The sequence below is a fragment of the Myotis myotis genome, unplaced genomic scaffold (genome assembly GCF_014108235.1).
Source record: "Myotis myotis isolate mMyoMyo1 unplaced genomic scaffold, mMyoMyo1.p scaffold_m19_p_2, whole genome shotgun sequence".
NCBI classification, from domain to species: Eukaryota; Metazoa; Chordata; class Mammalia; order Chiroptera; family Vespertilionidae; genus Myotis; species Myotis myotis.
This window is the reverse complement of record NW_023416324.1, coordinates 16242490-16270044: the sequence shown is the minus strand read 5'-3', so window position 1 is coordinate 16270044 and position 27555 is coordinate 16242490. Positions and strand designations below refer to the sequence as shown.

Sequence of the window (27555 nt, the reverse complement as noted above, 5' to 3'; positions counted from 1 at the left end):
AGTCTATTGTAGATTGAAGGTTAGGAGGATACGTCTCTGTCAGTAATGGGAACACAAAAAAATAAATTTAAGAAACATAATGGCTTAGTGAGTGGCTGTGGGGGAAGGGGGTAAAGTCAAGAATGACTCAAATTTCACACTGAAGAGAGTGATGGTAATACTGAAAGCAAACTTAGATGAGGAACTTTTTTTCCTTTTTCTGGGATTTTTATTTTTTCATAAACATTGTAACAATAAGTGGGGGGGAAACATCATGTCCCAATCTATCCAAAAATACTCTTTTAAGTATAGCATACACACTTTCCAAGTTATCATACTCTTCACAATTACGGTCTTTGTTACATAATATTCCATCAAACTGATCTAGTAATTTTATGTAAACATTCCTTCTAGATTGTTCCCACTTTTTAAATATTCTAAATAAAGCTAAAGTGATAGCTAGTATTTATGATAGCTCGTACTGACAGAGTGCCTACTATGTTCATGTACTGATATAAGTACTTTATATAGTAATTCATTTAATCCGTACAAGATCCTACCTTAGTTAGGTACTATTATAGTCCCCCCTTTTACCGAGGCAGAGATTGGTTAATAATTTGCCAGGGTCACACACAGTAAGTGGCACAGGTAGAATTTAAATCCAGGAAATTTGGCTCCAGAGTATAGTTGTTTTTTTCCTCTTAGTACTTTTTCCCTCAGGACAAGTCTGGTTGAGTGGGAATATTAGGTCTAAAGACTAATTTTTCTATGATAATACGTATTGTAAATCAGCTTAGTTAAGATGTTTAGGAGGAATGGGAGGAATTCAATATAACACAACACACTACATTTCAGATGAAGAGGAGAGTTCAGAAAGGAGTTGGCAATAGAGGCTTAGAGGCTAGGGCTGGAAAAAGATCTGGGGGTCACGTTCATAAAGATGACAGGGAGCTTATAAAAGTAGAGAGGACTCCTGAGGGAGAAAGCAGAGTGAGAAAAATCACAGGATCAATGGATGGCAGAGCATGTCCATTCTAGGAAGCAACAGACTCAGAGAAGGAGGCCGAGACGCAACCTGGGGTTAGAGAAAATAAGCCCGAAAAGGTTCACCAGAATTGAGGGACAGAATGAAAGGAAGAAGAAAGTTTCAGTGGAGACAGGCTGGGCGAGAGGATCAATGAATCAGAGAAGAAAAGTGAGTAAGAACCAAAAAGGCATTGGATTTAGCAACTAAATAATCACTGATGATAGTATATAAATATGAAAAAAAATACTGAAAAGTAGAGTATATGGCTTGAGGCGTAGGACAGCAGCACAAGATGGGTAATGTGGCTAAGATTAATTAGATGAACAAAGACTTGAAAGGAAAAGAGTATTCAGCACAATAGGAGGAAGGAAATCAAGGAGTTATATTTCACTAGAAACAGTATGTTTGTAGATCTATTTCGTGTTTTATGATCCAAGATAATGGAAGGGAACGATAACATGCATAATCCAAAAATAACTTCTATCTGATTTTGGAATACATTAGATCCTTTTTTGTTTGTTTGTTAGCAGAGTTGACTTTCTAATTATATTTCGCTTAGGCTACTATTTAATTCTTAAGTACTTTCAATGCTCTGTTTGCCTCAGACCCTTAGACTCCTTTTTTACTACTAAGATTATCTACAAGAGTGTATTCTCTAAGTGCACAACTGGGAGGAAAAGAGGGGTAATTTTGAAACAATTTAGAGATATCGGATGGAACTTTGTCCATATTGAAATATCAGCACGCGTAACAACTAAAACAGCACACATACGGATAACCAAAGAATGAGTACATGAAGATTACTTTCCATCTTAACTACTCTGTAGCAGGAAGAGAAGGCATCCTCTCTTTTGTGCAAGGGGCACCAAAACTCTAAAGACTGAACATACACTTCATTAAATAGCTTGTCAGGTACAGATTAAACTAGTGATCTTCAAACTTTAGAGGCACACAGTAAGACTGACATCTTGATCCAGTATCATATACATACATACTAGTATATATGAAACAAGTTTCATGTAACAACAACACACTCTTATTTCTACTCTATGTCAAAATGATGGTAACAACACACTAATATTATTTTATGTTCCAACAGCCACAACTCACTGAGAACCCCTGTAGGCTTCATATTTAGGGCCATCATAGATAACACATCATCACTTAAAAAGTTCAACAATAAGCCCTGACCAGGTAGCTCAGTTGATTAGAGCATCGTCCCAATATACCAAGGTTGTGGGTTCAATCCCTGATCAGGGCACATACAAGAAACAAGCAATTAATGTATAAATACAGTGGGGCCTTGACTTACGAGTTTAATTCGTTCCATGACGGAGCTCGTAACTCAAATTACTCATATGTCAAATCAAAAAGTGAACGAGTGAGACACGTGACGCTGGGCTGATGTTGTGGCGGTCACTGTGACGTTCGCTGCGCCAACTAGCGGTGGGGTATCTGAAGCTGGCTCGTAACCCGAATTTTAGCTCGCAACTCAAAGCAAAATCGGCCGACAGACGGCTCATATCTCGAAAAACTCGTTAGTTGGGACACTCGTAAGTCAAGGCCCCACTGTAAGTAGAACAACAAATTGATGTCTGTCTGTCTGTCTGTCTCTCTCCCCCTTTATCTAAAATTTAAAAAAAATAATATAAGGTAAGTGCCCCCATGAAAGGTATAAAAGTTAAAAGCAGCCCTAGCTGGTTTGGCTCAGTGGAAAGAGCACTGGCCTGTGGACTGAGGGTCCTGAGTTCGATTTCAGTCAAGGGCACATGCCGGATTGTGGGCTCGATTCCCAGTGGGAGGCATGTAGGAAGCAGCAGATCAATGATTCTCATCATTGATGTTTCTATCTCTCTCTCCCTCTCCTTTCCTCTATGAAATAATATGTGTGTGTGTGTGTGTGTGTGTGTGTGTGTGTGTATACATATAATTTAAAAGTGCCTAAAATGTAAAAAAAAATGGGTAATTTTTTTAAAAACGTTAAAAAACAAAATGGACTCACAACAGGTTTAGGTAGGTGAAGGTTTTTCCCCTGGAAGGGAGAGAATTTGAGGTAGATCATGAATGACAGGTAAGAGTCCAGCCACAATGGAAGGAGCACATCTGACTTCATGAACGTGTGAACAAAAGGCAGGGCAGATCAACGAAACAATGAATCCCTATAAAAAGTGTGTGATTAATAAAAAACATATTTAAGAAAAAAAAATGAGGGCAGCCAGTGTTTTTTAGTGGTTGAGCATTGACCTATGAACCAGGAGGTCACAGATTCCCAGTCAGGGCACATGCCCGGGTTGTGGGCTCGATGCCCAGGGTGGGGTGTGCAGGAGGCAGCTGATTAATAATTCTCTCTCATCATTGATGTTTCTATCTCTCTCTCCCTCTCCCTTTCTCTGTGAAATCAATAAAAATATATTTTTAAAAAGAAAAAAAAAAAAAGTGTGTGTTTCTACCCTAGCTGGTTTGGCTCAGTGGATTGAGCATCGGCCTGCAGACTCAAGGGTCCCAGGTTCGATTCCGGTCAAAGCCCAGTAGAGGGCGTGCAAGAGGCAGCTGAATCGATGTTTCTCTCTCATCGATGTTTCTAACTCGCTATCCCTCTCCCTTCTTCTCTGTAAAAAATCAATAAAATATATTTTTTTAAAAAGTGTGTATTTTTAAGGATTTAAATGGCCACTGAATAAAATTACTTGAAAAGAGAAGTCTTTTTTTTTCCTGAGCATTTCCTCAACCTGAGACCTATGAAAGACTTGTGATGGGACGTGAAAGTGAAGGCAAAATGTAAAAGACATGTGACTGGAATATAGAGATACTAGATACAAAACAAATTAGGATGAAGCCTGAAAACGTAAAGCTGCTAGCCCAAACCCAAAAAGATGCAAACGCTGAGATTCTTCTTCAGCTAAACCTATTTTATTAGTATATTAATGTTATTATTAGTAGTAACTGCAGCCACCACATATTGAGTACCTACTAAATGCCAGGCACTTTGCAAGATCTGGTGCACACATTCTTTTTCTTGTCACAATGGCCACATACTCCCATTTTACTGATAATGAGGTTGCGGTTTAGAGAAGGTCTATCTAGCACCAAAGGCCAAGTTATTTTTGTTTCACACACTGTACTTCCATTAAAACAAATTCCTTTTTTATTAAAAAACAAAACCAAAAACCAGAAAATACCTACCTGTTCTGAGGTCGATAAGGGGAGGGGCAAGGACCCTAGTTCCTTCAGTAATTCATTTGTTTCCTTGGCAAGCTGATTTGTCGAGTGTTGCAACTGCTGCCTAAGAGAGAAAAGACAGGTTTCAGAATCTTCTCACTTCCTGCGAGCTGCTACAGTTAGTATCAGCTTATCCTCCGAGTGTCTCACAATGCAGAGAATAAAAGGGTACACGAAGAAATAGGTTCCTAGATGCCTGCGTTCACAACAAGATTCCAGAACTACCACCCAGTCAAACCCATGTCAAGGCTTCCTCCTAATACCGAGTAGAAAGAACGTGTCTCAGTGAAACCTGATGGTCAGGTATTTTACTCTTTGGGGAGAAAAGAAAAGCATATAGCGGTTGTGACAGGAATGTAAGAAGAACCACTGCCCCACAGCTAAATCTAATAGTTTTAACACGCTGGACCCTCTCACAAAACTCTCTCAATGAGTTGTCCAGGAGTTCGCACGGCTATGGTCACAGTCCACTGCCTAGAGACAGAGTCCTGGCAGTTGGATGAAATGTGCATTAAAAGCACAGCTCCTACCCTAGGGAGCAAGCTCCAAAGATCTACTCCCAAGTTCTTGCTAAAAGTTGATGCTCCTTCAGCTTTAGCTTTGACTCCCTAACCAGCCCTTTATGCTTGACTTTCTGCTTCTTCCCTCTAAAACAAAAAGCCCTATAGTGTGAAAACATATATCAGGAGTAGAGAGGGAAGGACATTAAAGAGGCAAGGATATATAATATATTAGGTGGAAGTGAAAAGTAGTGGAAATAGCCCAGCCGGTGTGGCTCAGTGGTTGAGCGTCAACTTATGAACTAGGACAGTGGTCGGCAAACTGCGGCTCACAAGCCACATGCGGCTCTTTGGCCCCTTGAGTGTGGCTCTTCCACAAAATACCACGTACAGTGCGAATGAAACTTTGTGGCCCACGCGCAGAAGTTGGTCATGGCACATGCCTGGGTTGCAGGCTAGATCTCCAGTAGGGGATGTGCATGAAGCAGCCGATCAATGATTCTCTCTCAGCACTGATGTTTCTATCTCTCTCTCCCTCTCCCTTCCTCTCCGAAATCAATAAAAAAAAACAACCCTTAAAACAACCCTTTTCACTTTTTTTTAAAATATATTTTATTGATTTTTTACAGAGAGGAAGGGAGAGAGAAAGAGAGTTAGAAACATCGATGAGAGAGAAACATCGATCAGCTGCCTTCTGCACACCCCCTACTGGGGATGTGCCCGCAACTAAGGTACATGCCCTTGACCGGAATCGAACCCGGGACCTTTCAGTCCGCAGGCCGACGCTCTATCCACTGAGCCAAACCGGTTTTGGCAATAAAAATATATTTTAAGAAAAAAGAAAAGTAGTGGAAATACAAAAAGAGCTCCTGTCAGTCATGATTTCCTCTATCTGGCCATTTCTACAAAGGTTTTCAGGGAGGACAGAGAAACCACACTATTAATTATTAATGTTTTCTTCACTGCAAAGGGGCCTTCCAAGATAAAAAACAAGAGGGAGTCCACAGGAGCCTGAACATCCCAGACAGGACTAACATATCCAGAGATATTTCATATCTCCCTGGAAAACGCTCAATGTAGTAAGTTATTCTCTCATTTCACAAAGTCTAGGACAGGAAATAAAGAACATTATTCAATATCTTTTAAAGATCAAGAAGAGAACTTCTAAAAGCAGAAATGTACTCAGAAGGATATGATCAAAAGAATCAGCCCTCGCTGGTTTGGCTCAGTGGATAGAGCCTCGGTCTGTGGACTGAAGGGTCCCAGGTTCGATTCCAGTCAAGGGCACGTGCTCAGGTTGTGGGCTCAGTCTCCAGTAGGGGATAGCTGATCAATGATTCTCTCTCCTCACTGATGTTTCTATCTCTCCCTCTCCCTTCCTCTCTGAAATCAAATTTTTTAAATACAAAATTTTTTTTAAAAAAGAATCACATGTGCCTACTACCAGTCTACTATTCTCTGACTCCCCCGGAATCATTCTGAATACATTTTCCTAATAATGTATATAGTTGGGAAATCCAACTAGATGAAATGAGCTCTGCAGATCATCAGGCCTCTGCCAATAGGGAGGCTCATTTAGGCAAAATATAGTTTAACAGAAGTAGGGTTCCCTTCTTTATTTCCCTAAGCTGTTCTGCTAAACTGCCCAAGGGAAGAAAGATCCAGAGATCAAGGACTTTAAGAGGCAGGAAGATCACAATCCATTGATTTATTTTGTTGCCCCTCTTCTAGATCCAGCTATTACCTCATGTCCCACTGCCTCTCATTCTGACTTCATAGGCCTGACACCTAAGCAGCCACGCACCAATGACTTTATGTGTGTCCTTGAAGGACCCTCACAAAACCCAGCCTTGTTAGGAAGCTACTTACAGATTTTCCTGTAGCTTGGCGGAGTCCTGCTTAGTTTCTAGTTGGCTCATCAAATTCTTTAGCTGAACAGCTGCAGAGAAGGGGGAGAAAGACTTGTTTAAAGAAAAATAGATTCATCATGAGCACCCTACATCTAAGATCACCAGTTTCTTTCTATATCCTGAACAAGTACATGCAACTAATAGAAAGCTTGCTATGATCAAAACCTTGGCATATACATATACATTCCCTTTAAAACTAAAGTCCTGCCCAGCCAGCATGGCTCGGTGGTTGAGCATTGACCTATGAACCAGGAAGTCACGGTTCAATTCCTGGTCAGGGCACATGCTGGGCTGCGGCTTGATCCCCAGTAAGGGGTGTGCATGAGGCAGCCAATCAGTAATTCTCTCTCATTGATGTTTCTCTCCCTTTCTCCCTCTCCCTTTCTCTCTGAAATCAAAATATGTATTTTTTTAAAAAACAAATTTCGGGGTTCACCTTTGTCCTAAAGAGTAACTACATCTCTAAGTAGAGGGTGATGGTTTTGTTCATCACCCCCAAAGAACTTCTGAATTCTTCCAGATTTCCCATGGTACTGGATAAAAATGAAATAACTATTTATTTATTGATGTATTTATTTATTTATTTTTATTGAGTTCAGAGGGGAAGGGAGAGGGAAAGAGAAATTGAAACATCAATGATGAGAGAGAATCATTGATCAGCTGCCTCCTACACATCCCCTACTGGGGATCGAGCCCTCAACCCGGACATGTGCCCTTGACCTGAATTGAACCTGGGACCCTTCGGTCCACAGGCTGATGCTCTATCCACTGAGCCAAACTGGCCAGAGCTGTAATCACCTTTAGAATTGCCTTAATACCAAATATCAATTCACAATAAAAACTACAATCCACTAGTACACAATAATTTTTTTTATAGCACACTTTTTATAGCAAAGACAATGTATATTTTAAAAAAATATTTTTAAAATTGATTTCAGAGAGAGGAAGGGAGAGAGCTAGAAACATCGATGTGAGAAAATCATCAATCGGCCACCTCCTGCATGTCCCATACTGGGGACTGAACCTGCAACCCATGCATGTGTCCTGACCGGAAATACGCTCAACCACTGAGCAACACTGGCCGGGCAATGTATATTTATTATTAATAAAAAGTTACCACTGACTGAGCACCTCTGTGTGCCAGGCACTATATCAGGAGCTTTGTATACATCATCTTACTTTCACAGCAAAAAATCTGAAGCAGATATATCTTCATTTTGCAGGGGAGGAAATATAAAGAAGTATCTTATATAAGGGTACACAATAAGTAGAAGGGCAAAAAAGTCAACCTCAGTTATATACCTGTGTTCTTTCAACTATGCTAACTATAGTCAAATACATGGTTTTGTTAGATAATTCTACCTTTTCCTAGATATTTTGCTAAGACTAAGGAATGATCATGTTTGAATCCTGGATGTTTAAGCCTCTAGCCCTGAACCAGCAGTGATCCAAAGGAATTGATTATCTAGCAGTAAGAAGGAACACTTTTTAAAAAATGTATTTTATTGATTTTAGAGAGGAAGGGAGAGGAAGAGAGCGACAGAAACATCAATGATGAGCGAATGATTGATTGGCTGCCTCCCGAACACCCCCTACTAGGGATCGAGCCTGCAATCCAGGCATGTGCCCTTGGCCAGAATCGAACCTGGGACCCTTCAGTCTGCAGGCCGACGCTCTATCCATTGAGCCAAACTAGCTAGGGCAAGAAGGAGCACTCTTAACAACAGCCTGCCTGGGAATCTGAACACCCCCACCCGTCCTCATTGATTTCTGCAACGGGAATAGAGCCCTCAATTTCTTTTGTGTCCTGCTACCATGTCCTTTTTTATGCTGTGGAAGTTCTAAGTTCATTGAGCATCCTTATAACCAGTGTTTTGAACTCTGAATCTAGTAGATTGCCTATCTCCGTTTCTTTTTCCTCTGGAGTTTTGTTCTGTTCTTTCATTTGGGACATATTTCTTTGTCTCCTCATTTTGGCAGCCTCCCGGTGTTTGCTTCCATGTATTAAGTAGAGCTGCCACGTCTCTGGGGCTTGATACAGTGGCCTAATGTAACAAGTGTTGTGTAGGACCTAGTGCCACAGCCTCCCTGATCACCCAAGCTGGGCACTCCAGGCGCTCCTCCTCCACCCCATGTGGGCTGTGTACACCCTCCTATTGTAGTTGAGCTTGGACTGCTGTTGGCACATCGATGGGAGGGGTTTACCCCCAGGCCAGTAGGCTGCAAGGATTGGCTGCAACCACTGACTACCAATCCCTGATCACCGTGCAGGATCAGCTGTGCAGGGACCACCCCATGGAGCAGGACTTATTTCAGCGGGGCTTTGGTGCCCACTGAGTACACCCCTTGAGTGTGTCACTTGAGGTGGTTGGGTGGTGCTTCGAAATGGTCTGAAGCTGTCCACTGGGTGTGCTGGGCCTCCTGAAGGTACAGGCCAACGTCAGTGCCACCTACTTTCTGCCTAGGGCAGTGGTTCCCAACCTTGGCTGCACATTAGAATCACCTGGGAATCTTTTTAAAATCCTGATTTCTGGGCCTCATCCGCCGGAAATTCTGTTTCTTTGTTATGGGGTGGGGCTACAACATTAGTAACAAAGAAACTGAATTTCCGGAGGATGAGGCCCAGAAATCAGGATTTTAAAAAGATTCCCAGGTGATTCTAATGTGCAGCCAAGGTTGAGAACCACTGGCCTAGGCCCTAGGGCAGTGATGGCGAACCTTTTGAGCTCGGTGTGTCAGCATTTTGAAAAACCCTAACTTAACTCTGGTGCCGTGTCACATATAGAAATTTTTTGATATTTGCAACCATAGTAAAACAAAGACTTATATTTTTGATATTTATTTTATATATTTGAATGCCATTTAACAAAGAAAAATCAACCAAAAAAATGAGTTCATAGGTTCGCCATTACTGCCCTAGGGTGACCCAGCATGAGCTACAAAGTGATCTGCAGATGGCTGCTACCTGTTCTGGGCTTAGAGGTGCCCAGGTGAGGTCAAGCTGTGAATCCAGACCAGCTGCTGCTAGTGCTCGGTGTGGGGCCACTTTTCATGAAGTATGGGCACAATGAGACCATGTGCTGCTCTTTTGAGAGGTTTTAGGAAAGTCAAAGCATGAGCCAAGACAAGCCATTCCTATAAAAAAAAAAAAAAAAAAAAAAAGCCACTAGAAACAGCTTGGGTGGGCCCCACAGGTTGGGTTGGGCAGGCTCTCTAGAATCACTAGGGTGGGGCAAACAGTGTGAGCCTGGTGGATGCAGACTTAGATATGGTGCCTGCCTGCCAGCTCTGGGGGTCTCAGAAAAGGAACAATGGCCTCTGCCAGCACTTTTGTGTGACAGAAAGCCACCCCACCCCAGCTTTTACCCTGATAACAAATGATTCAGTTCCTCCCCTCATGTCCCAGCTGCCTTTCAAGCTGCTTGCCTCCGGAGCTGGAACACAGAGGGAGTAAATCAGAGTAAGTCCACGTGTGGGCCCTTTAAGAGGAACTGCCTTGGGCTCCAGCAGCCTTCTGTCTCACTCAGCCATAATCCCTGCTGATTTTTACAGCCAGACGTTATGGGGATTTCTCTTCCTGGCACTGGAACCCTGGGATCAGGGGCTGGTGTGAGGCTGGGATCCCTCACTCCTCAGAGGGACCTCTGCAGCCAAAATATCCCTCCCGATTATTACCCATCACACGTGTGGGACCAACCCATTCTGCGTCTCTGCCCCTCCTACCGGTCTCAATGTGGCTTCTTCTTTAAATCCCTAGTTGTAGGACTTCCATTGAGCTAGATTTCAGGTGTTCTGAACAGTGGTTATTATGTAGTTTAGCTGTAATTTTGATGTGGTCGTGGGAGGATGAGAGGACTGCATTTACCTACAGTCATCTTGATGGGAAGTCTACTATCTACTGTCTTTTTGCATCTACAATAACATACCTTTGGAATGTCAAAGTTATCTTTTCCAGACCCCTCAGGACACAGCCATCACACCAGAACATGAGGCCCCACAGAACCCTTCCTTGTTATCTTATTGTCTACACACCATATTTGTGTTGTAATTGGTAACTATTGTGTACCTACCAATGTAAAAGAAGTGTCTCTTTGTTTTACTTTCTATCCAATTTCAGAGATTTCCCTGCTTTGCTTTCTCCCACATCTCTAATCTACCAACAATGGACTTCATGTAACGCCCCCACCCACCCACCCGCAAGTCTCCTTTGATTCTAATGTATAAAATAAGCTGTAAGCCCTGAGGCACCTGTTAGTAATTAGTGATTTCTGACAAAATATTCAGTTTAAATATATAGAAATATGGTTTACCCAGAACATTGAAAATTAAACATTTAGAGCCTCCAGGGGCATTCTTAAAAATAATAATGAGCTGTAAAACTGCCATTACCTGGAGCATTTTCTCAATTCATTGAGATTTTGCTTCCTGGCAATTGTCATCAGTTTGGCTCAAGTAAACGCTTCTACAAGACTTTTTCTCAAGCTGGACTTTCTTTTGTGGACAGTCTCTAACTTTGATAAGAAACAATGATTAAGCAAAATCTTCTAATTGATTGCTGGGTGACTCTACTCCTAAGTGGCAATTGAACAACCTAGTCCTTAGCAATATGCACAAGTTACTTCTCCCTAGCCAAAACAATCACTATATCATGGATGTGTGAATCCAAAATTTCTAAAGTCAAGAACATATAGGTTTATAGCACTTTTTCCCCCATTTTTTTAAAATCCTCACTTGAGGATATTTTTCCATTGATTTTTAGAGAGAGTGGAAGGGATGGAGGAGAGGGAGAGAGAGAGAAATATCAACATGAAAGAGACACATCCATTGGCTGCCTCCCACATGTACCCTGACTCAGGCTGGGAATCCAACCCATGATATTTCAGTCAATGGGCTGATGCTCTAACCACTGAGAAAAACTGGCTAGGGCAGGTTTACAGCACTTTTAGTTATGATTTTATCTTATTTTGAGACCATGTTTTTCTAGCAAAAATGTAACTAACTTTATAATGGAAATATAGGATTCACTTGATTATAGGAAGACGTAATCACTATAATCACTGCATTCTGCTAAGATAGCACTATATGACCAGCTGGTATGGCTCAGTTGGTTGAGCATTCACCAGGAGATTGCCCATTCAATTTCCAGTCAGGGCACATGCCCTGTTGCTGGCTTGATTCCCAGAAGGGGGCATGCAGGAGCAGCTGATCAATGTTTCTCTCTCATGGATGTTTCTATCTCTTGCTCCCTCTTCCTTCATCTCTTTGAAATCAATCAATTAAATAAGTAAATAAATAAAATCAATTACAGCATTATATAAGCTATAATTTTTCACATATATAAGCTACAATTTTTCACATCAATTTCTTTCAAATGGGAATCAGGATATCACTAAAGGTATCAGCTGGCTAGCCAAACAAATAATTTATGAAAGAAAGCAGACATTCAAATTTACTGAGCATTTATTATGTGTTATTGGGCTATATTTTCGATATAATAAAAAGTATATTTGATCTTTGTTTCTGGTTCTTGGCACAAACCCTTGGGATTTCCTGAGTGATAGGAGTGTCTTTAGTTATTAATAAAGAGCCCCTTTTGAGCACACCAAGTTTATGCTAATGAGGTGACTTGGGTGGGGCCTCTAGATAACCTTAGATTGGGTGGGACCGGTCACCACAGTGACCAAATGATTAGGAGGTTGGAACTTTCAGCCAGACCCAGGGACCTCTCATTTTGGCCTGTTTCACGTAAATGGGGTTTCCAAATTGTACAGCTCTGATTGGCCTAAATCATGCAGTTATGAACGGTTGGTATAGATGCAAATGAGGATATTATTGGCATAGTTCTGACTGAACTGGGCAGGTCCCGGTCCCTTGGTAGAAAGACTAAAACCAGGGTTTCCCCGCTGTGGTGGACTCAGACAGCATAAACAAGTGGAGGGTGGGGGAGGCATTGTGTACAGAGTTCAGTCAAGACATTTGCTCTCAATAAACTTACATTTTAAGGAAAAGAATAAATAATAGCGTATGCCAGGTTGTTATAAGTACTATAAAGAAAAATAAATTCAGGTCAGGGCTAGAATAACAGGGGGTGGGGAGTGGGTACCAGTTTATATAGGATGGTCAGAGAAGACTTCTGACCAGGTGACACTGAGCAAAGATCTTAGAGGAAGTAAAAGATCCAGCCATGTAAGTATCTGGGGGAGAAGTTTTCTAGCAGAAAGAGTATCATGTACAAAGTCCCCAAGGCAAGAGCACTTGGTGTGATGGAGGAACAGAGAGGAAGCCAGTGTGACTAGAGAAAGAGAACAGAATGGCCAAAGAGGCAGAGGGGAGCTAGATTGTATAGGGCAGTGGTCGGAAAACCACAGCTCACGAGCCACATGCGGCTCTTTGGCCCCGTGGCATGGGCCACGAAGTTTTAATTGCACTGTATGTGCGCGCCCGCACGTGGTATTTTGTGGAAGAGCCACACTCAAGGGGCCAGTTTGCCAACCTCTGGTAGAGGGCCTTATAAGCTAGTGCAAGGACTTGGATTTTAAATGAGAAGCCACTGGGTTTTGAGCAGAGTGTCATAATAACCAGAATTCAAACCCAAGACTAATTTAAATGGTTATATTCTTTGTACCATGTTATGTTATCAAAAGGCTAACAAAGGAAATAGACTGTAGTGACACAGGGCTGGCCTCCATATCCCAGTGTTCCACTTAGCCCCACCTTGCCTATCTGATACCTCCCTAACTTAATAGCTCTCTACTCTAGATAGGCTAATGTCCTTGCTCTCTAACTTGCTCCTTTCCCAACTTCCTCCCACCTTTGAGAATATTCCTGTGTGCTCACCAGAGTCCAGCAGAGTGACACTCAGTGGGTATATAAGTAATTACTGATTAACTGAGTTAGCCTTCCTTTTATATCATGACAGTCTTTAAGGCAGAAGATATGAATGAACATGAGCTAGCAATGAGACCTGAACTCTAAACCAGACCTGACTAGGTATTAACTAGGTATGTGGCACCACTCAAGTCATTTCATGTGCTGGGTCTCTTTTCACCAACTGTACATGACATTCAGGTTGAACTACCATATACTGCGTACTTACTATTTGCCATTGTACTTTTTATTTGTGTGGGTGGATTTGTTTTTCTCATGAAATCTTTACAACTCTGTGAGGATTAAATGATCTCTAAGTACTCCCACCACTGCTCAATGCTAAAATTCAGTAATAACAAAGACGCTCTAAAAAAATTTTAAAAAGCTCTAGTCCCAGAATGATACTGTGTAACCAAGGAATTATTTTGCAAGCCAGAATTTGGCTTAGAGAGGCTCTACCAGTGTACAAATGGGACTGGGTTGATTATATGCTGCTGGAGAGCAGGAACCACATTCTTCTCATTTTTGTATTTGCATAACCACACACTCGCACACACATCCCTCTAGATGACACATAAAGGTAGATCTTACAAAAGTTCAAGGAAACATCTCCTTTTATTGACTGTCTTTATAAAGTAGAGCGCTCTCCGTAGAAACTATAGCAATGTGTCAAAACATCAAGTTATTAATCATCTATCCAAACTTATTATCCTAGAGAGCAATGGGAATTTTTATTTAGAAAATCCATTAAAAATCAATTGTTATTTCTGTATTCCCATCTGAGAACTTTTTTCATGTAGATTGTTTTTTACTTCTTTTGTTGAGCTTACCTGAATTTGTGTGTGTGTGTTGGGGGAAGGCAGCGGAGTCAGGGAAGTATGGGAGAGGGAGACCTTATAGGATCATTTGCTAGCTAAGCACCAGAATTAATCCAAGCCTCCATCAACTCCTTCTAAATTCCTAAATATGAAGAGATCTTCCTAGCCCGGCTGGTGTGGCTCAGTGGTTGAGTGTCAACCTATGAATATATTTTAAAGATATCTTCCTAAAAGTTTTTATCAAGATAAATATCACATGATCTTACTCATTTGTGGAATATAATGAACAACATAAACTGATCAACAAAAATAGAACCAGAGTCATAGAAGCATCGAACAGACTGTCCAACCTATGAGGGAAGGTGGGGGATGGGGAGGTAAGAGATCAACCAAAGGACTTGTATGCATGCACATGAGCACAACCAATGGGCACAGGGATGTGCTGGGGGGTGGGGGCGGCCGGGGAGAAGTCAAGGGGGAAAACAGAGACTTATGTAATACTTTAAACAATAAAGAATTTAAATTTTTTAAAAAAGTTTTTATCAAGATTCAAGTATCAGATACCCCAAATTTCAAATTATAAGGACCGTAGTTTACTGGAACCTAAAGAAGCAGAATATTTTGCATACTGCCCTCCATAACCACCACCATCTGGGATTTATTCAAAAATAGTGTCACAATGACCCATTTATTTTACATCTAAGAATTGTGTCCCTTAATAAACCTAAAGCACAAAAATAAATAGAATGTTTACATATACACTTCTTTTCACTTGAGTGTATTTAAAATGTCAAAAAGTAAAGTGATACTTTTTGAAAAGATTTTTATCAAAATGAATTGAATCTAAAAGGGTTTTCTGATCAACCTGGTTAATAAGAAAACTCTTTTCTAAGCATTCTAGTTCCATGTAAGCAATTTTGTTATTTATAAAACTAGGTTTCACCCAGCTGGTGTGGCTCAGTGGTTGAGTATAGACCTATGAACCAGGAGGTCAAGGTTCAATTCCTGGTTAGGGTATATCCCCGGGTTGCAGGCTCTCGCTCCAGTGTGGGACATGCAGGAGGCAACTGATCAATGATTCTCTCTCATCACTGATGTTTCTATCTCTCTCCCTTCCTTTTATTGAAATAAATAAAAAAATATATTTTAAAAAAACTAGGTTTCAATTTCTCCTATCACTGACATTTTTTTCTTTGTGACTTTTCATTTTTTAAAGGATGTCCTAGCTAAAACTTTTAAAAGACTACAGAGCAAATCAAATTATTTGTCATTACAGCTAACATCCACACTAGGAACTACTCTAAACTGAACACTCTTTATGTGCTTTTAGCTGATATCAGCTTTAAGCAGAATCTGAATCTCCATCCAAATCAAATCAAAGTCTAGTCATATCAAAAGCATCATGGCGGGGGGGGGGCGGGGGGGGGTAAGATCCTCTTCATTTGACAGACTCTAATGCTCTAATTTATACTTCAAAAAAACAAAATTCAACCAAAAACACATTACTTACAACAAATGAGAAAATGCTAGCCTATGAGGTGCTTATGAAAATGATGTCATTTTGTGTCTTATTCTGAAAATTAGGTTTACATTGTTTTTATATAGCTTCAGTGAAAATGACCTGACTTTTAAAAATTAACTGTAAGCCCTGGCCAAATAGTTCAACTGGTTAGAGCATCGGCCCGACACACCAAGGTTGCAGGTTCCATCCCTGGTCAGGGCACATACAAGAAGCAACCAATGAATGCATAAATAAGTGGAACAACAAAGCAATATTTCTCTCTCTCTCTCCCTTCGAGTATCTCTCTCTCTCTCTCGCTCTCAAATCTATAAATATTTTTTAAATAAACCACTATATTACAATAGTAAAGCTCCAGACTAAACAGAAAATGAATACTAAATATCAAAGGTATGATCTTCCATTTACCAAACCAGTGATAGTATATGTAATGAGCAAAGACTAAATTATGACTGCCTATGTGTTATTCCTGGTTCCACCACTTTCTAGCTTCGTGATCCTGAGCAATAAAGTCCACTCCCCTGTGCCTCAGTTTCCTCACCTTAAAAATGAGAATAGCAAGAGAATTTTCATGTGGTTGTTGTGAGAATGAAATGAGATAATATGAAGCTAAATTTAGAACAGTGTCTGGCATATAAAAGAACTCAATTAAAGATGGCTATTATTATCAAACTCAAGAATAAGAAAAATGTACTTGGCAATGATAAAATCAACTAGGGACATATTGAATGCCAATTATATATCCACTGCTGTGCCAGGAACTGTAGCTAACTGAAGAGAAACGTACAATGTATGGTCTCTCTATTCCCATAAAACTAACAGTGATCTCTCTAGTTGGAATGACAAGGTCAAAAAGCATAAATTAATTAAAGAATTCAGAATATAAGCAAGCGTGAAACTGTGAAAACAAATTGCCTGCAAATTCAAAGAAAAATAAAAGATAGCTAACATTTCCTAAACACTATGTTGCAGGTACTGTTTTAAACGCATGAGATTTAATCCTCATAGCCTTATGAAGTAGATATTATTATTAACTCCATTTAATAAATGAGAAAATTGAGAAAAAGAGGGGTAAAGTAACATATTACATAGCTTATAAGAAGCAGATCTAGGATTCAAATACAGGTGGCCTGACTCCTGAGCCTGCTCATCTAACTAATAAACTATAGTTGGGCAGGGAACTAAACCAAAAATACTACCATTTACTGAATGACTACTATGTGCCAGACACTATACTAAGCACTTTCAAACATCCCATTTTAACAATACTATTCATTTTTAAAATGGATAACAGATAAAAAGGGGAAGTAACCTGTTCAAGGTTAACAGTACACAGAGGAGCAGAGACTCAGTCACAGACCTACTGACCCTAAAGCTCATGCTTTCTGATTTCACTGTCAAAAGCAAAGGAAGGCTTAGTTAACAAGTGGCAGTAGTTAAGTACCACTAGCTATCCAATGTGTATAATTTGGGTAGCTAGTGAGGTAGGAAAAGATATTAAAGAAAGAAGAATAGAATGAGCAAAAGCTAGTGATTAGGTATGTTAAGAAGGAAAGCCTGACTACAGCAAAGGGTGTAGAGAAGAAGACAATATGGCTAATTTGGGTTAAGATGATAGAGAGGGTAAAAGCAAGGAGGAATGTTAAGATCTGATGCAGGAAAAATTCAGAGCCACTCAGGCGCTTGAGAAGGTGAGTGGTATAATGAAAACAGGATTTTAGATATGCTGCAGATAGCATTATCAGGATGCGCCTGAATGAGAACAGAGACACTGAGAGAATGCCGTTGGAATACACATGCTGAGATCATGAAAACTTGAGAGGGTGGCAATAAAATAAAAAGCAAAGGGCAAATATTAAAATAACTTTGAAAGAAAAACCTACAGAGTTCCATGATAATCAGTTTTAAGAGTTCAACTGTTTTTTATTTTTTGTAGACAAAATAATATCAATAAATATCAATATTTATTGATAATATCAAAATAATATCAATAAATTAGCAATAAACTAGTTATCTATTCTTCAATATCAATAAATTAGTTACCTATTCTTCATAACTTAGAGGCTATTATTATTTTTCCTATATTTGCCTCAGCAATACCTGCTCAGACCCGTCATTCCACAACAGGAAGAACCAAGTATTTTTCTTCTGTACCCCACACATACTAACAACCCTCTGTACCGAGCAGTCAACCTTAGCTGTGCCTACAACAACCCACACAGCGGCCTCACAGTGACCTGCTGTATTTCAGGGTTGTTATAATATTAATATAATGCATGTAAAGAATGTTTCATACTGCCTGGCACCCAGTATATACCTAAATGTTAGTTAGTAATGTTATTAATGGTTGACTCCGATGTCCCTTGGGCCCAATTCCCAATCAACAGTTAAACCTTATCAATTCCATCACCAAAGAAACCTCTCCTATCCTTTCCTTCCTTTTTACTGTCACAGCCCCTAATGGTGTCTCTGAACCCAGTGTCTCCCTTCCAATTCAATTTACACATTCCTAAAGAATTAAATCCAACTCCCCCTAGTTCAGCACTTCAAGCCCTTCCTGTTTGGACCCCAACTTACCTTTCCAAACCTATTTTCCACTACTTTCTGAAGTCCATCACTCTAGCCAAACCAAATCACTTTACTTTTTTCTATATACAACTCATGCTGTCCCACTACCACGACTTTCTCATTTTATTCTTTCCTGGGATGCTCTTCCGCTCTTTACTGTCAAAAGTTCAAATCCGCCCTGACCGGCTTGACTCAGTGGATAGATAGAGCATCGGCCTGCGGACTCAGGGGTCCCGGGTTCGATTCCGGTCAAGGGCATGTAACTTGGTTGCGGGCATATACCCAGTGGGGAGTGTGCAGGAGGCAGCTGATCGATGTTTCTCTCTCATCGGTGTTTCTAACTCTCTATCCCTCTCCCTTCCACTCTGTAAAGAATCAATAAAATATATTTTTTAAAAAAGAAAAAGTTCAAATCCTTTCCATCACCTTTCCAGACCTAGCTCAAATGCCATAATGCCTTCCTACACCATTCCCAACTGAAAAAGATCTCTCTCCCCCTGGAATACCTACATAATGTTATTTATACCTCTTCTAAAATTGTGATCCCTTTCAACCTTATATTTCAGTTATGTGCTCCATAGAAACCCTTTTGAAAGGATCCATGCCAGTTCCTATAGTATTTAACACATATCCTCATGCTCAAATGTAGAATGATTTCACAGACATTAAAATGAGATTTCGCCCCAACAGAAAACTTTCATCGTTGAACCAGAATTTTCTGATCTAACCTGTATTACAGCTCCCTCACGAAGAGAAATTGCAACACAAAGTACTGTATTTCCTAGCCAGTGGTCATGTTAATTTTTTTTTAATGCCTGGATTAAACAGGCCACTTACTCTTCTTTCCATTTTCAAATCACCCGGTCTCAATCCCTTCCCATCAAAAACTTCCCACTTCTCAAATTGTACATTGTGTATTTAAATTTAAAAGCAAAGTGATAGACTGTTCTTTAATACCGAAAATAATTGTAACTCAGGACCAACTAGTTCTGCCTAATACAGTACAGCCAAGCTCCCAAAAACACAACAAACAACAAGGCTGAGGATCACCATTTTCCAAGTAAAGTTGCTGCTGATGACCTATTGATAAAGCTCTGAGCTGATTTCCAGGCACAAGAAATGGCCAGTATTTGACTCATTCAGATAGTCTCCCTCAGACCCTACTTGTGGGGACGTTGTTTTAAGACGAACAAAGACATTCTGAAATCCACCACCGGCTCTACCGTGTCTTACTTATGTGATTGTGGCCAAGTCCCTGAGCTGCTCTATGTATCGGGTTTGTAAACAACTGCCTCTTAGGCTTGAAATACAAATGTATATGCAAACCTTTTGCTACAAAAGGCAGATGTCAACTGAAATGTTTTCGGTGAATTCTCTTCGTTAAAACAGAAGTCATCTTCCTCCTCAAATACAAGTCACTGTATCTGATGTCCAAATTCATTAAAGGAAGAGCTGTTTTAAGTCACCCAAACACAAGCACTCTCCACTTCCCTTAATTGAAAGCTGCTGATTTCCAAGGAGCTGGAACTGAGCAGAATGTAAACTTAAAGTCTAAATCAGTAAACAACAACCGATGCAAACTGATCAAAGAGGAAAGAGAGGTGGGGGGCGGGGCGGGGGCGGGGGCTGGGTGGAGGCGGATGACAGGAAATACTCGGCTGACCACTGCGCCCAGTCACCTCACTCTTGCATCTCCAGGTGACACACACACCCTCCCACCCTGGGGCTGTCAGCCTGCTGTTCTGGCCCCAACACCAGGAGGGCATAACTCTAAGAAGAGACTCGAGCTTCCTTCCAGCTGGGGCTCGGGACCCTTGGGGAGTCCAGGCCTGACAAGGCTGGGGGATGACAGCTCGCCATCGCCAGAGTGGAAAGCCCGACACGGTTTCAGGTGTGGCCTTGGCCGCAGCCGCACCGGCTCCGCGTCCCAGCAGCCTCCCCCAGGCCTGTTCCTGGGATGGCCCCCACCCCCCAGCTCGTCCCCCTGCTCACTGGCTTGGCTGATCCGCTGAATATTGCCGCTGCACGTCTGGATGATGCTGCTGAAGTCCCGAGGCGGGGGCCCCGAGGGCCCCGGGTTCCGGTACATGTCTAAGGGACCGTAGGACATGACGAGGAGCTGAGACCGACTCGCCCTGCACCGCGGTCCCACCGGAAGCAGCCACCAAACCCGACCGCAGGCTGACTGGGAAACCGGGAAGAGAAAGGGCGGGGAAGGGGCTGAGGCTGCGTGCGCACTTACCCCACCCCCACGCAGTGCGCATGCGTCTGCCCCGCCCTGCCCCACAATGCGCCTGCGTGGCTGGGCGAGTGCCCTTGCAGCGGTTCTCAACCTGTGGGTCGGGACCCCTTTGGGGATCCAGCGACCTTTCACAGGGGTCGCCTAAGACCATCGAAAACACATATATAATTACATATTGTTTTTGTGATTGATCACTATGCTTTATGTTCAGTTTGTAACAATGAAAATACATCCTGCATATCAGATATTTACATTTCGATTCATAACAGTAGCAAAATTACAGTTATGAAGTAGCAACAAAAATAATTTTATGGTTGGAGGTCACCACAACATGAAGAACTTAAAGGGTCCCGGCATTAGGAAGGTTGAGAACCAAGAGCCCGGGCCTGGAATGCCTGGCGGGGCGATGACGTCACGTCGTTGGAGCTGGGATTGGAGGAGCTGGGGGTGCGGTGTTGTTTCTCAGCAGAGCACGGTGACAGAAGGCAAGAATTTTCGATTAGCATAAAATTGTGCCAGATGATCTCAGCTCTAACATCCTTTTCTGTTCTATTCTGAGAATTCAGGCCCAAATATGGGAGTATTAGACAACGTTGAAAATCGGATCCTTAACCAGACTCCTGAAATTCCTCATTCTACTTCCATCCTCTATGGCTTTGTTAGTATTTGGAGTACTTTTATGGTTTACAAACCACTTTCATTTCTCCTTCCACCCCTCTTCTAATCAAAACTATAAAATAATATAAGATTTATCGAGCAATACTATGTGTGAATCATCACTGCAATTCAGTTGTTCATAAGCTCTTTCACAGCAAGGGACCATGTTCTAACTATATTTTTACCTTCAGAACAGATAATGTACAACTAATTTTTTTATACAATTAATTTTTTATTTTTTTATATATTTTATTGATTTTTTACAGAGAAGAAGGGAGAGGGATAGAGAGTTAGAAACATCGATGAGAGAGAAACATCGATTAGCTGCCTCCTGCACGCCCCCCACTGGGGATGTGCCCGCAACCAAGGTACATGCCCTTGACCGAAATCGAACCCAGGACCCTTGAGTCCGCAGGCTGACGCTCTATCCACTGAGCCAAACCGGTTCGGCTACAATTAATTTTTTAAATGTTGAAGTAAAGTAACTGAACAAAGTAAGCGTCATTATTTTCCCTTTTACAATTGACAAAATTAAGACCACAGAGGTTAATTTGACTGTAAAACCCAAACACTAAGCTAACTCCATTGTCATCTCACTACTTTCCTAAAACGCATTCTCATATTCCCAAATTCATTCTTCATCTAAATTTCATCCAAATAGCCTCTTCATCTGTATCCCAAACCAGGATTTCTTGGAGAACTAGACCCTCAAAATTTTTAAATCATTTCTTTAAGTAATTTGTAGTGTATGACCTCTTCCCATAGAAGATGGCATTCTATGGACTGAAGGGTCTCAGGTTTGATTCTGGTCAAGGGCACATGCCTGGGTTGTGGGCTCGATCCCCAGTGCGGGGGGGGCGTATGAGAGGCAGCCGATCAATGATTCTCTTTCATCATTAATGTTTCTCTCTCTCCCTCTCTGAATCATCATTATACAGGGTGGGACAAAAGTAGTTTTACAGTTGTTTGTATGGAAAATAATACAATAATAAATAATAAACTTAAAAAAAAAGAAGATGGCATTTTGTGAGCTATGGTAAATGGAAAGACATGGGTAGGATTTGGGATAGGAAGCTCCAGATAGGGAGAAGTGAAGGGGAACTGGTAGTGTTTGTTTCCTGTGTTCACCCCACCCCACCCCAGCCTGCTTTCCAGTCTCTGGGGAATGGTAAGGAGAGGAAGCTCCTTGCTGGAGGGTACCCCAAAGGGGTGAATGCATTCAGCCTTAGAGCTTTTGCAAGCTAGTCTATCTCTATTTTTTAAAATATATTTTTATTGATTTCAGAGAGGAGGGGAGAGAGTGAGAGAGATAAAAACATCAATGATGAGAATCATTGATCGTCTGCCTCCTACACGCTCCCTACTGGAGCTCGAGCTCGCAACCCAGGCATGTGTTCTTGACTGGAATCAAACCCGGAACCCTTCAGTCCACAGGCCAATGCTCTATCCACTAAGCCAAACCGGCTAGGGTTATCTGTATTTTTGTTGGAACATTTATAAGAGCATTTCTTTCTCTATAAAGAGACAAATAACATTTGGGGGCTCTCACTCTGGTTAAAGCCCTACCATTTTCTAGAATCCATGGTTTTATGTCATCTTATAGTAAACTGTACTTTTTTAAAACTATAAAAGAGCCTTTAGAATGTTTTCATTTACATTTTACACTGTAAAGTGAAGTAATAAAGGTATTTTTCTCATAGCAATGGAAGACACTGTGGTTGCTGTTATTGTTTTCTTTCTCCATCTAAAAGTAAAAGTAGGCCCTAGCTGGTTTGGCTCAGTGGATAGAGCATCGGCCTGCAGACGGAAGGGTCTTGGGTTCCATTCCGGTCAAGAGCACATGCCTCAGTTGCAGGCTCAATCCCCGGCCTGGGCCCCGGTTGCAGTGCTTGGAGTGCATGTGGGAGGCAATCAGTCACTGTGTCTGTCTCTTTCACAGACACATCAATGTTTCTCACTGTGTGTCTCTCTCCCTCCCTTCCACTTTCTCTCAAATCAATGGAAAAATATCCCCAGATGAGGCTTAACAAAAAATAAAATAAAAAGTGGTTATTGCCCTGGCTGAATAGCTCAGTTGGTTAGAGGATCGTCCCCATACACCGAGGTTGTAAGTTTGACCCCGAGTCAGGGCACATACAAGAAGCAACCAATGAATTCATAAGTAAGTGGAACAACAAATCAATGTTTCTCTCTCGGCCTCCCTTTCTCTCTTTCTCTTTAAAATCAAATTTTGAAAAAGAAAAGAAAGGATAGCACAGGACACAGATGGATAACCACTTTTTATTTGACTTGATTTTTAGAGAGAATGGAAGAGAAAATTGCTTCTTGTGTGTGCCCTAACCATCTGCAACCTTTTCTTCTCAGTGTGATGCTCTAACCAACTGAGCTCCCTGGCCAAAGCCTTGTGTATTCATTCATAGCAATACATTTTTTTAAAAATATATTTTATTGATTTTTTACAGAGAGAAAGGGAGAGAGATAGAGAGTTAGAAACATCGATCAGCTGCCTCCTGCACATCTCCTACTGGGGATGTGCCCGCAACCCAGGTACATGCCCTTGACTGGAATCGAACCTGAGACCTTTCAGTCCGCAGGCCGACGCTCTATCCACCGAGCCAAACCGGTTTCGGCCATAGCAATACATTTTTACCTTGCAAATACTAGATGTCAAAGGAACATATACCGAATTTATACATGAATAATAAAAAATAATCACAGTTTCTTAAATGCTTTCTCAGGCGATGTGAACAAATTTTACAAACATTTATCAGTAATCCCCAAGATAAAGCCCATGAGATAAAGACCACGTGTGGTCTGACAAAGTTAGGTTTATTAACTGAATGCTGTAAGGGAGACTGCACACCAGAGGAATCTCGGAGCGTCACATCAAGCACAGTAAGAGATAGTCATTCTAGGATTTGGGGGGGAAATGGAGTGTAGGTAAAATTTAAAAGAATTGTCTCAGGATAGCCTCAAAGCATACCAGGCTATTTGTAAAGATATTCTCATCAGGCCTGAGCTGATAAGAGGATTCAGATCTGTTTCCTTGGAAACTGCAAGGTGAAGATAAATAGGGAATGTTGTATCTGGAAACCCCTTATCTGAAGCGTTGCATCCGGGTTGGAAATTGAGGCTGCTTCTCTGTGTCAAAATAACTCAGCTCCTCCAAGCAAGAATGTTCCATTCTGCCTGATATTTCAATTTGCAAGTTTTCTTGAACTCTGTGATTTTAAAGAATAAGTTTCTCAGCGTTATGTCCTTTTGTTAATTGATAAAAACAGTTTTCATGGTTGGCACCCTTCAAGATGAGATTAGCTCCTTGGTTACAGATAAGGAACCTGGTTCTCCCTAGAGGTTCTAGGACGTACTTGCCCAATGTCATACAGCTATTATGCTGCAGAGCTGATTCATACATAGTTTATGGCCCCGCAATTCTACACCTAACTATAAAGTCAACGCATATGTGTTTCAACAGCCAAGTATAGGAATGTTCAAAATAGCAATTTTTAGGATTAAGCAGTACTTTTCTGTATTAACTGTTGTTATAATTGACATACAATAGAATGCACAGATATTAAGTGTTCAGAGAATTTTGACACTTGTCTATACCCATGTTACCGCCACCCAAACCAAGATATAGAAAATTTTCATCATCACCCCAGAAAGTTTTTTTTTTTGCAATAACCCGAATAATTTTATTTTAAACATTTACCAAATTTAAGTTGTGCTAACTTCTGATGCATAGAAGTATGTATCAACATACTATAAGTGTGTGCATACATAAATATATAGATACATAATTCATATACATGGTAATATTTGGACCTTTACCAATTCAATTTCAATTGTGTCAAATAGTTCATCTTTTACAATAATCCTAAAATGTTCAAGAGAACCTTTAATCTATCTGAAGTAAGGAATATAATCCTGGCTAGGACTGGTGTATGGGGGTGGGAGGGTCCTAGTTGCTCCTAACCCGTACAGGGTGCCTTGGCGCAAATCAGAAGGAGCCGCATTGCCTGGGCAGACACCATGCACCAGGCCAGTCTGCTTGGTGAGTGGAGCTCAGCAGGATGTCAGCTCCCATTGGCTGCCTCAGCCAGGTGCCCTTGTTCATGGCACCACCTGCATATAGGTGGCTGGCAGTCCTGGACGGGGCTGCTCAGTGCTGGTGCGAGCAGAGCATGGAGATCTGGCCATCTTCGCGCAGCTTGCTTTTAAAAAAGACTGATTTGTCTGGATGAGTCTGGCCGGGTAGGGGTCCCTTCTTCTTCTCACCACTTCTGATGATTTAGCTGAAGAAGGCCATTCTTCATGTTCAAGTGTGCAGAAGGCTGTGCAGCCTCCAAGTGGGCTTTCAAGGTTTAATCTTAGGAAATAACCAATGTTGATTCTTGATTCCTAGACAATTATGCTGTCAAGCTGACTATAGGCGAACTTTGCAATTTCCCTTTTCTCTCGGAGCCTCGGCTCGGCCGCCTTAGCCCGGGGTTGCGCAGCGGGGCCGCGGTCAGGAGAAAGGAGCCGGCGGGGACTCTCGGGGCCGCGACCGAGCCCCGGAGCCGAGGATCGGGCCGGGCGGGGACGCCCCCACCGGGAGCTCCGGCGGAGGCGGGGGCGCCGGGTTCCGCGCCCCGGAGGAGGCTGGCTCCGGGAGCTCCGCCGGGCCCCCACCTCCGCCCGCCGCCGCGGCCCGCCACCCCCCCCCCCCCAGAAAGTTTTTTTGAGCTATGCTCCTTTCTAATCAATTCCACTTACCCCCAGAAATCACTTTTTTATTTTTATCTTACACATTAGTTTTGCCTGTTCTTGGACTTCATAGTGATGCAATCATATTCCGTGTACTCTTCAGAGTTTGGCTTGTTTCAATTTACATGTTTTTGAGATTTATCTATAATGTTGCATATATCAGTAGCTGTATCCATTTAATCCTCCAGGATATGTGCATGTATGTATTTATTTTAGAGAGAGAAGAAGGTAGAAGAAGAGAGAGAGAGAGATTGGTTGGTTGCCTCCTGCACGTGCCCCAACTGGGGATCAAATGGCAACTTGGGTATGTGCCCTGACCGGGAATGGAACCCACAACCCTTTGGTGCATGAGACGATACTCCAGCCAATTGAACCACACTGGTCAGGGGTTTGGTCTTTTTTATTGCTAAATAAATGTGTAAGGCTGAATAAATGTATAAATTAAGATGATTTACACAATAAAGGTGGTCATAAACATAGCCCACAGTCTTAGTCTGTTTGGGCTGCTATAACAAAAATCACAGACTGAGTAGCTTATAAACAGAAATTTCTTCCAGTTCTGGAGGCTGGGAAGTCCAGGATCAAGATGCTAGCATGGTTGCTTTATAGTAAGGGCCCTCTTTCCAGTTCACAGCCAGCTCCTCCTGGCTGTGGCCTCACGTAATAGAGCTTCAAAGGAATCTCTCTCTGGAGCCTCCTTCATAAAGGCACTAATTCCGTTCATGAAGGCAGAGCCTACACACCCCCACCTCTTAATACTATCATGTTTGGATTAGGATTTTGACATGAATTTTGGGGAGAACACAAACATTCAGACCATAGCACCTACAAAATAAGACTATCTTAAACTTATTTAGAGAAAATAAGTTGTCATGGAGTCTATAAAATAGAATGACTAGGATGTAAGTGATAATACCGGGAAGGTACCTGTTATTAAACTAACACCAAGGTTTCAAACTAACACATTCTTCTCCTTAAGATGGTATCTCAAAAACCTTTCACTCATACCATAAGCTCCTCCTATATTTATATTTTGAATAATAAGGATAAAATATAAAATCAAGGAACAATGGAGCTGTGCAATATCCCACTTAAATGGAAGCCACATGAGGTCAGTCACTTTGTGGATGTTCTTCACTGCTGTATACTCATTGCCTAGCACAGTGCTTATAACAAAGCAAGCACTTAAACTGGATAAAGTCACAAAAGAAAGAGGATGAGCTATTCTCTGATGGACGTGAAACTCTCCATTAGCATAGTTAGGCTTTTTTTTTTTTTAATATATTTTATTGATTTTTTACAGAGAGGAAGGGAGAGAGATAGTTAGAAACATCGATGAGAGAGAAACATCGATCAGCTGCCTCCTGCACATCTCCCACTGGGGATATGCCCACAACCCAGGTACATGCCCTTGACCGGAATCGAACCTGGGACCTTTCAGTCCGCAGGCCGACGCTCTATCCACTGAGCCAAACCGGTTTCGGCAGCATAGTCAGGCTT

At 41.6% G+C, this 27555-nt stretch overlaps 1 protein-coding gene across 2 annotated transcripts in view; it reads right to left on the bottom strand.

The window, feature by feature from the left end:
* Nucleotides 1-20626, bottom strand: part of STX12 (syntaxin 12) — a 33139-nt gene extending 12513 nt beyond the window's left edge. Inside the window, exons 1-3 of one of the 2 annotated variants that reach the window (XM_036349485.1) lie at nt 20400-20626; nt 6595-6664; nt 4190-4289 (exon numbers count right to left, since the gene is read on the bottom strand). In XM_036349485.1, coding sequence (XP_036205378.1) covers nt 4190-4289; nt 6595-6664; nt 20400-20517 — 288 coding nt within the window. In that variant the 5' untranslated portion in view covers nt 20518-20626. The remainder of the gene's footprint in view (nt 1-4189; nt 4290-6594; nt 6665-20399) is intronic. The other variant, XM_036349486.1, reaches the window with a different exon arrangement.
* Nucleotides 20627-27555: the final 6929 nt, after the last annotated feature.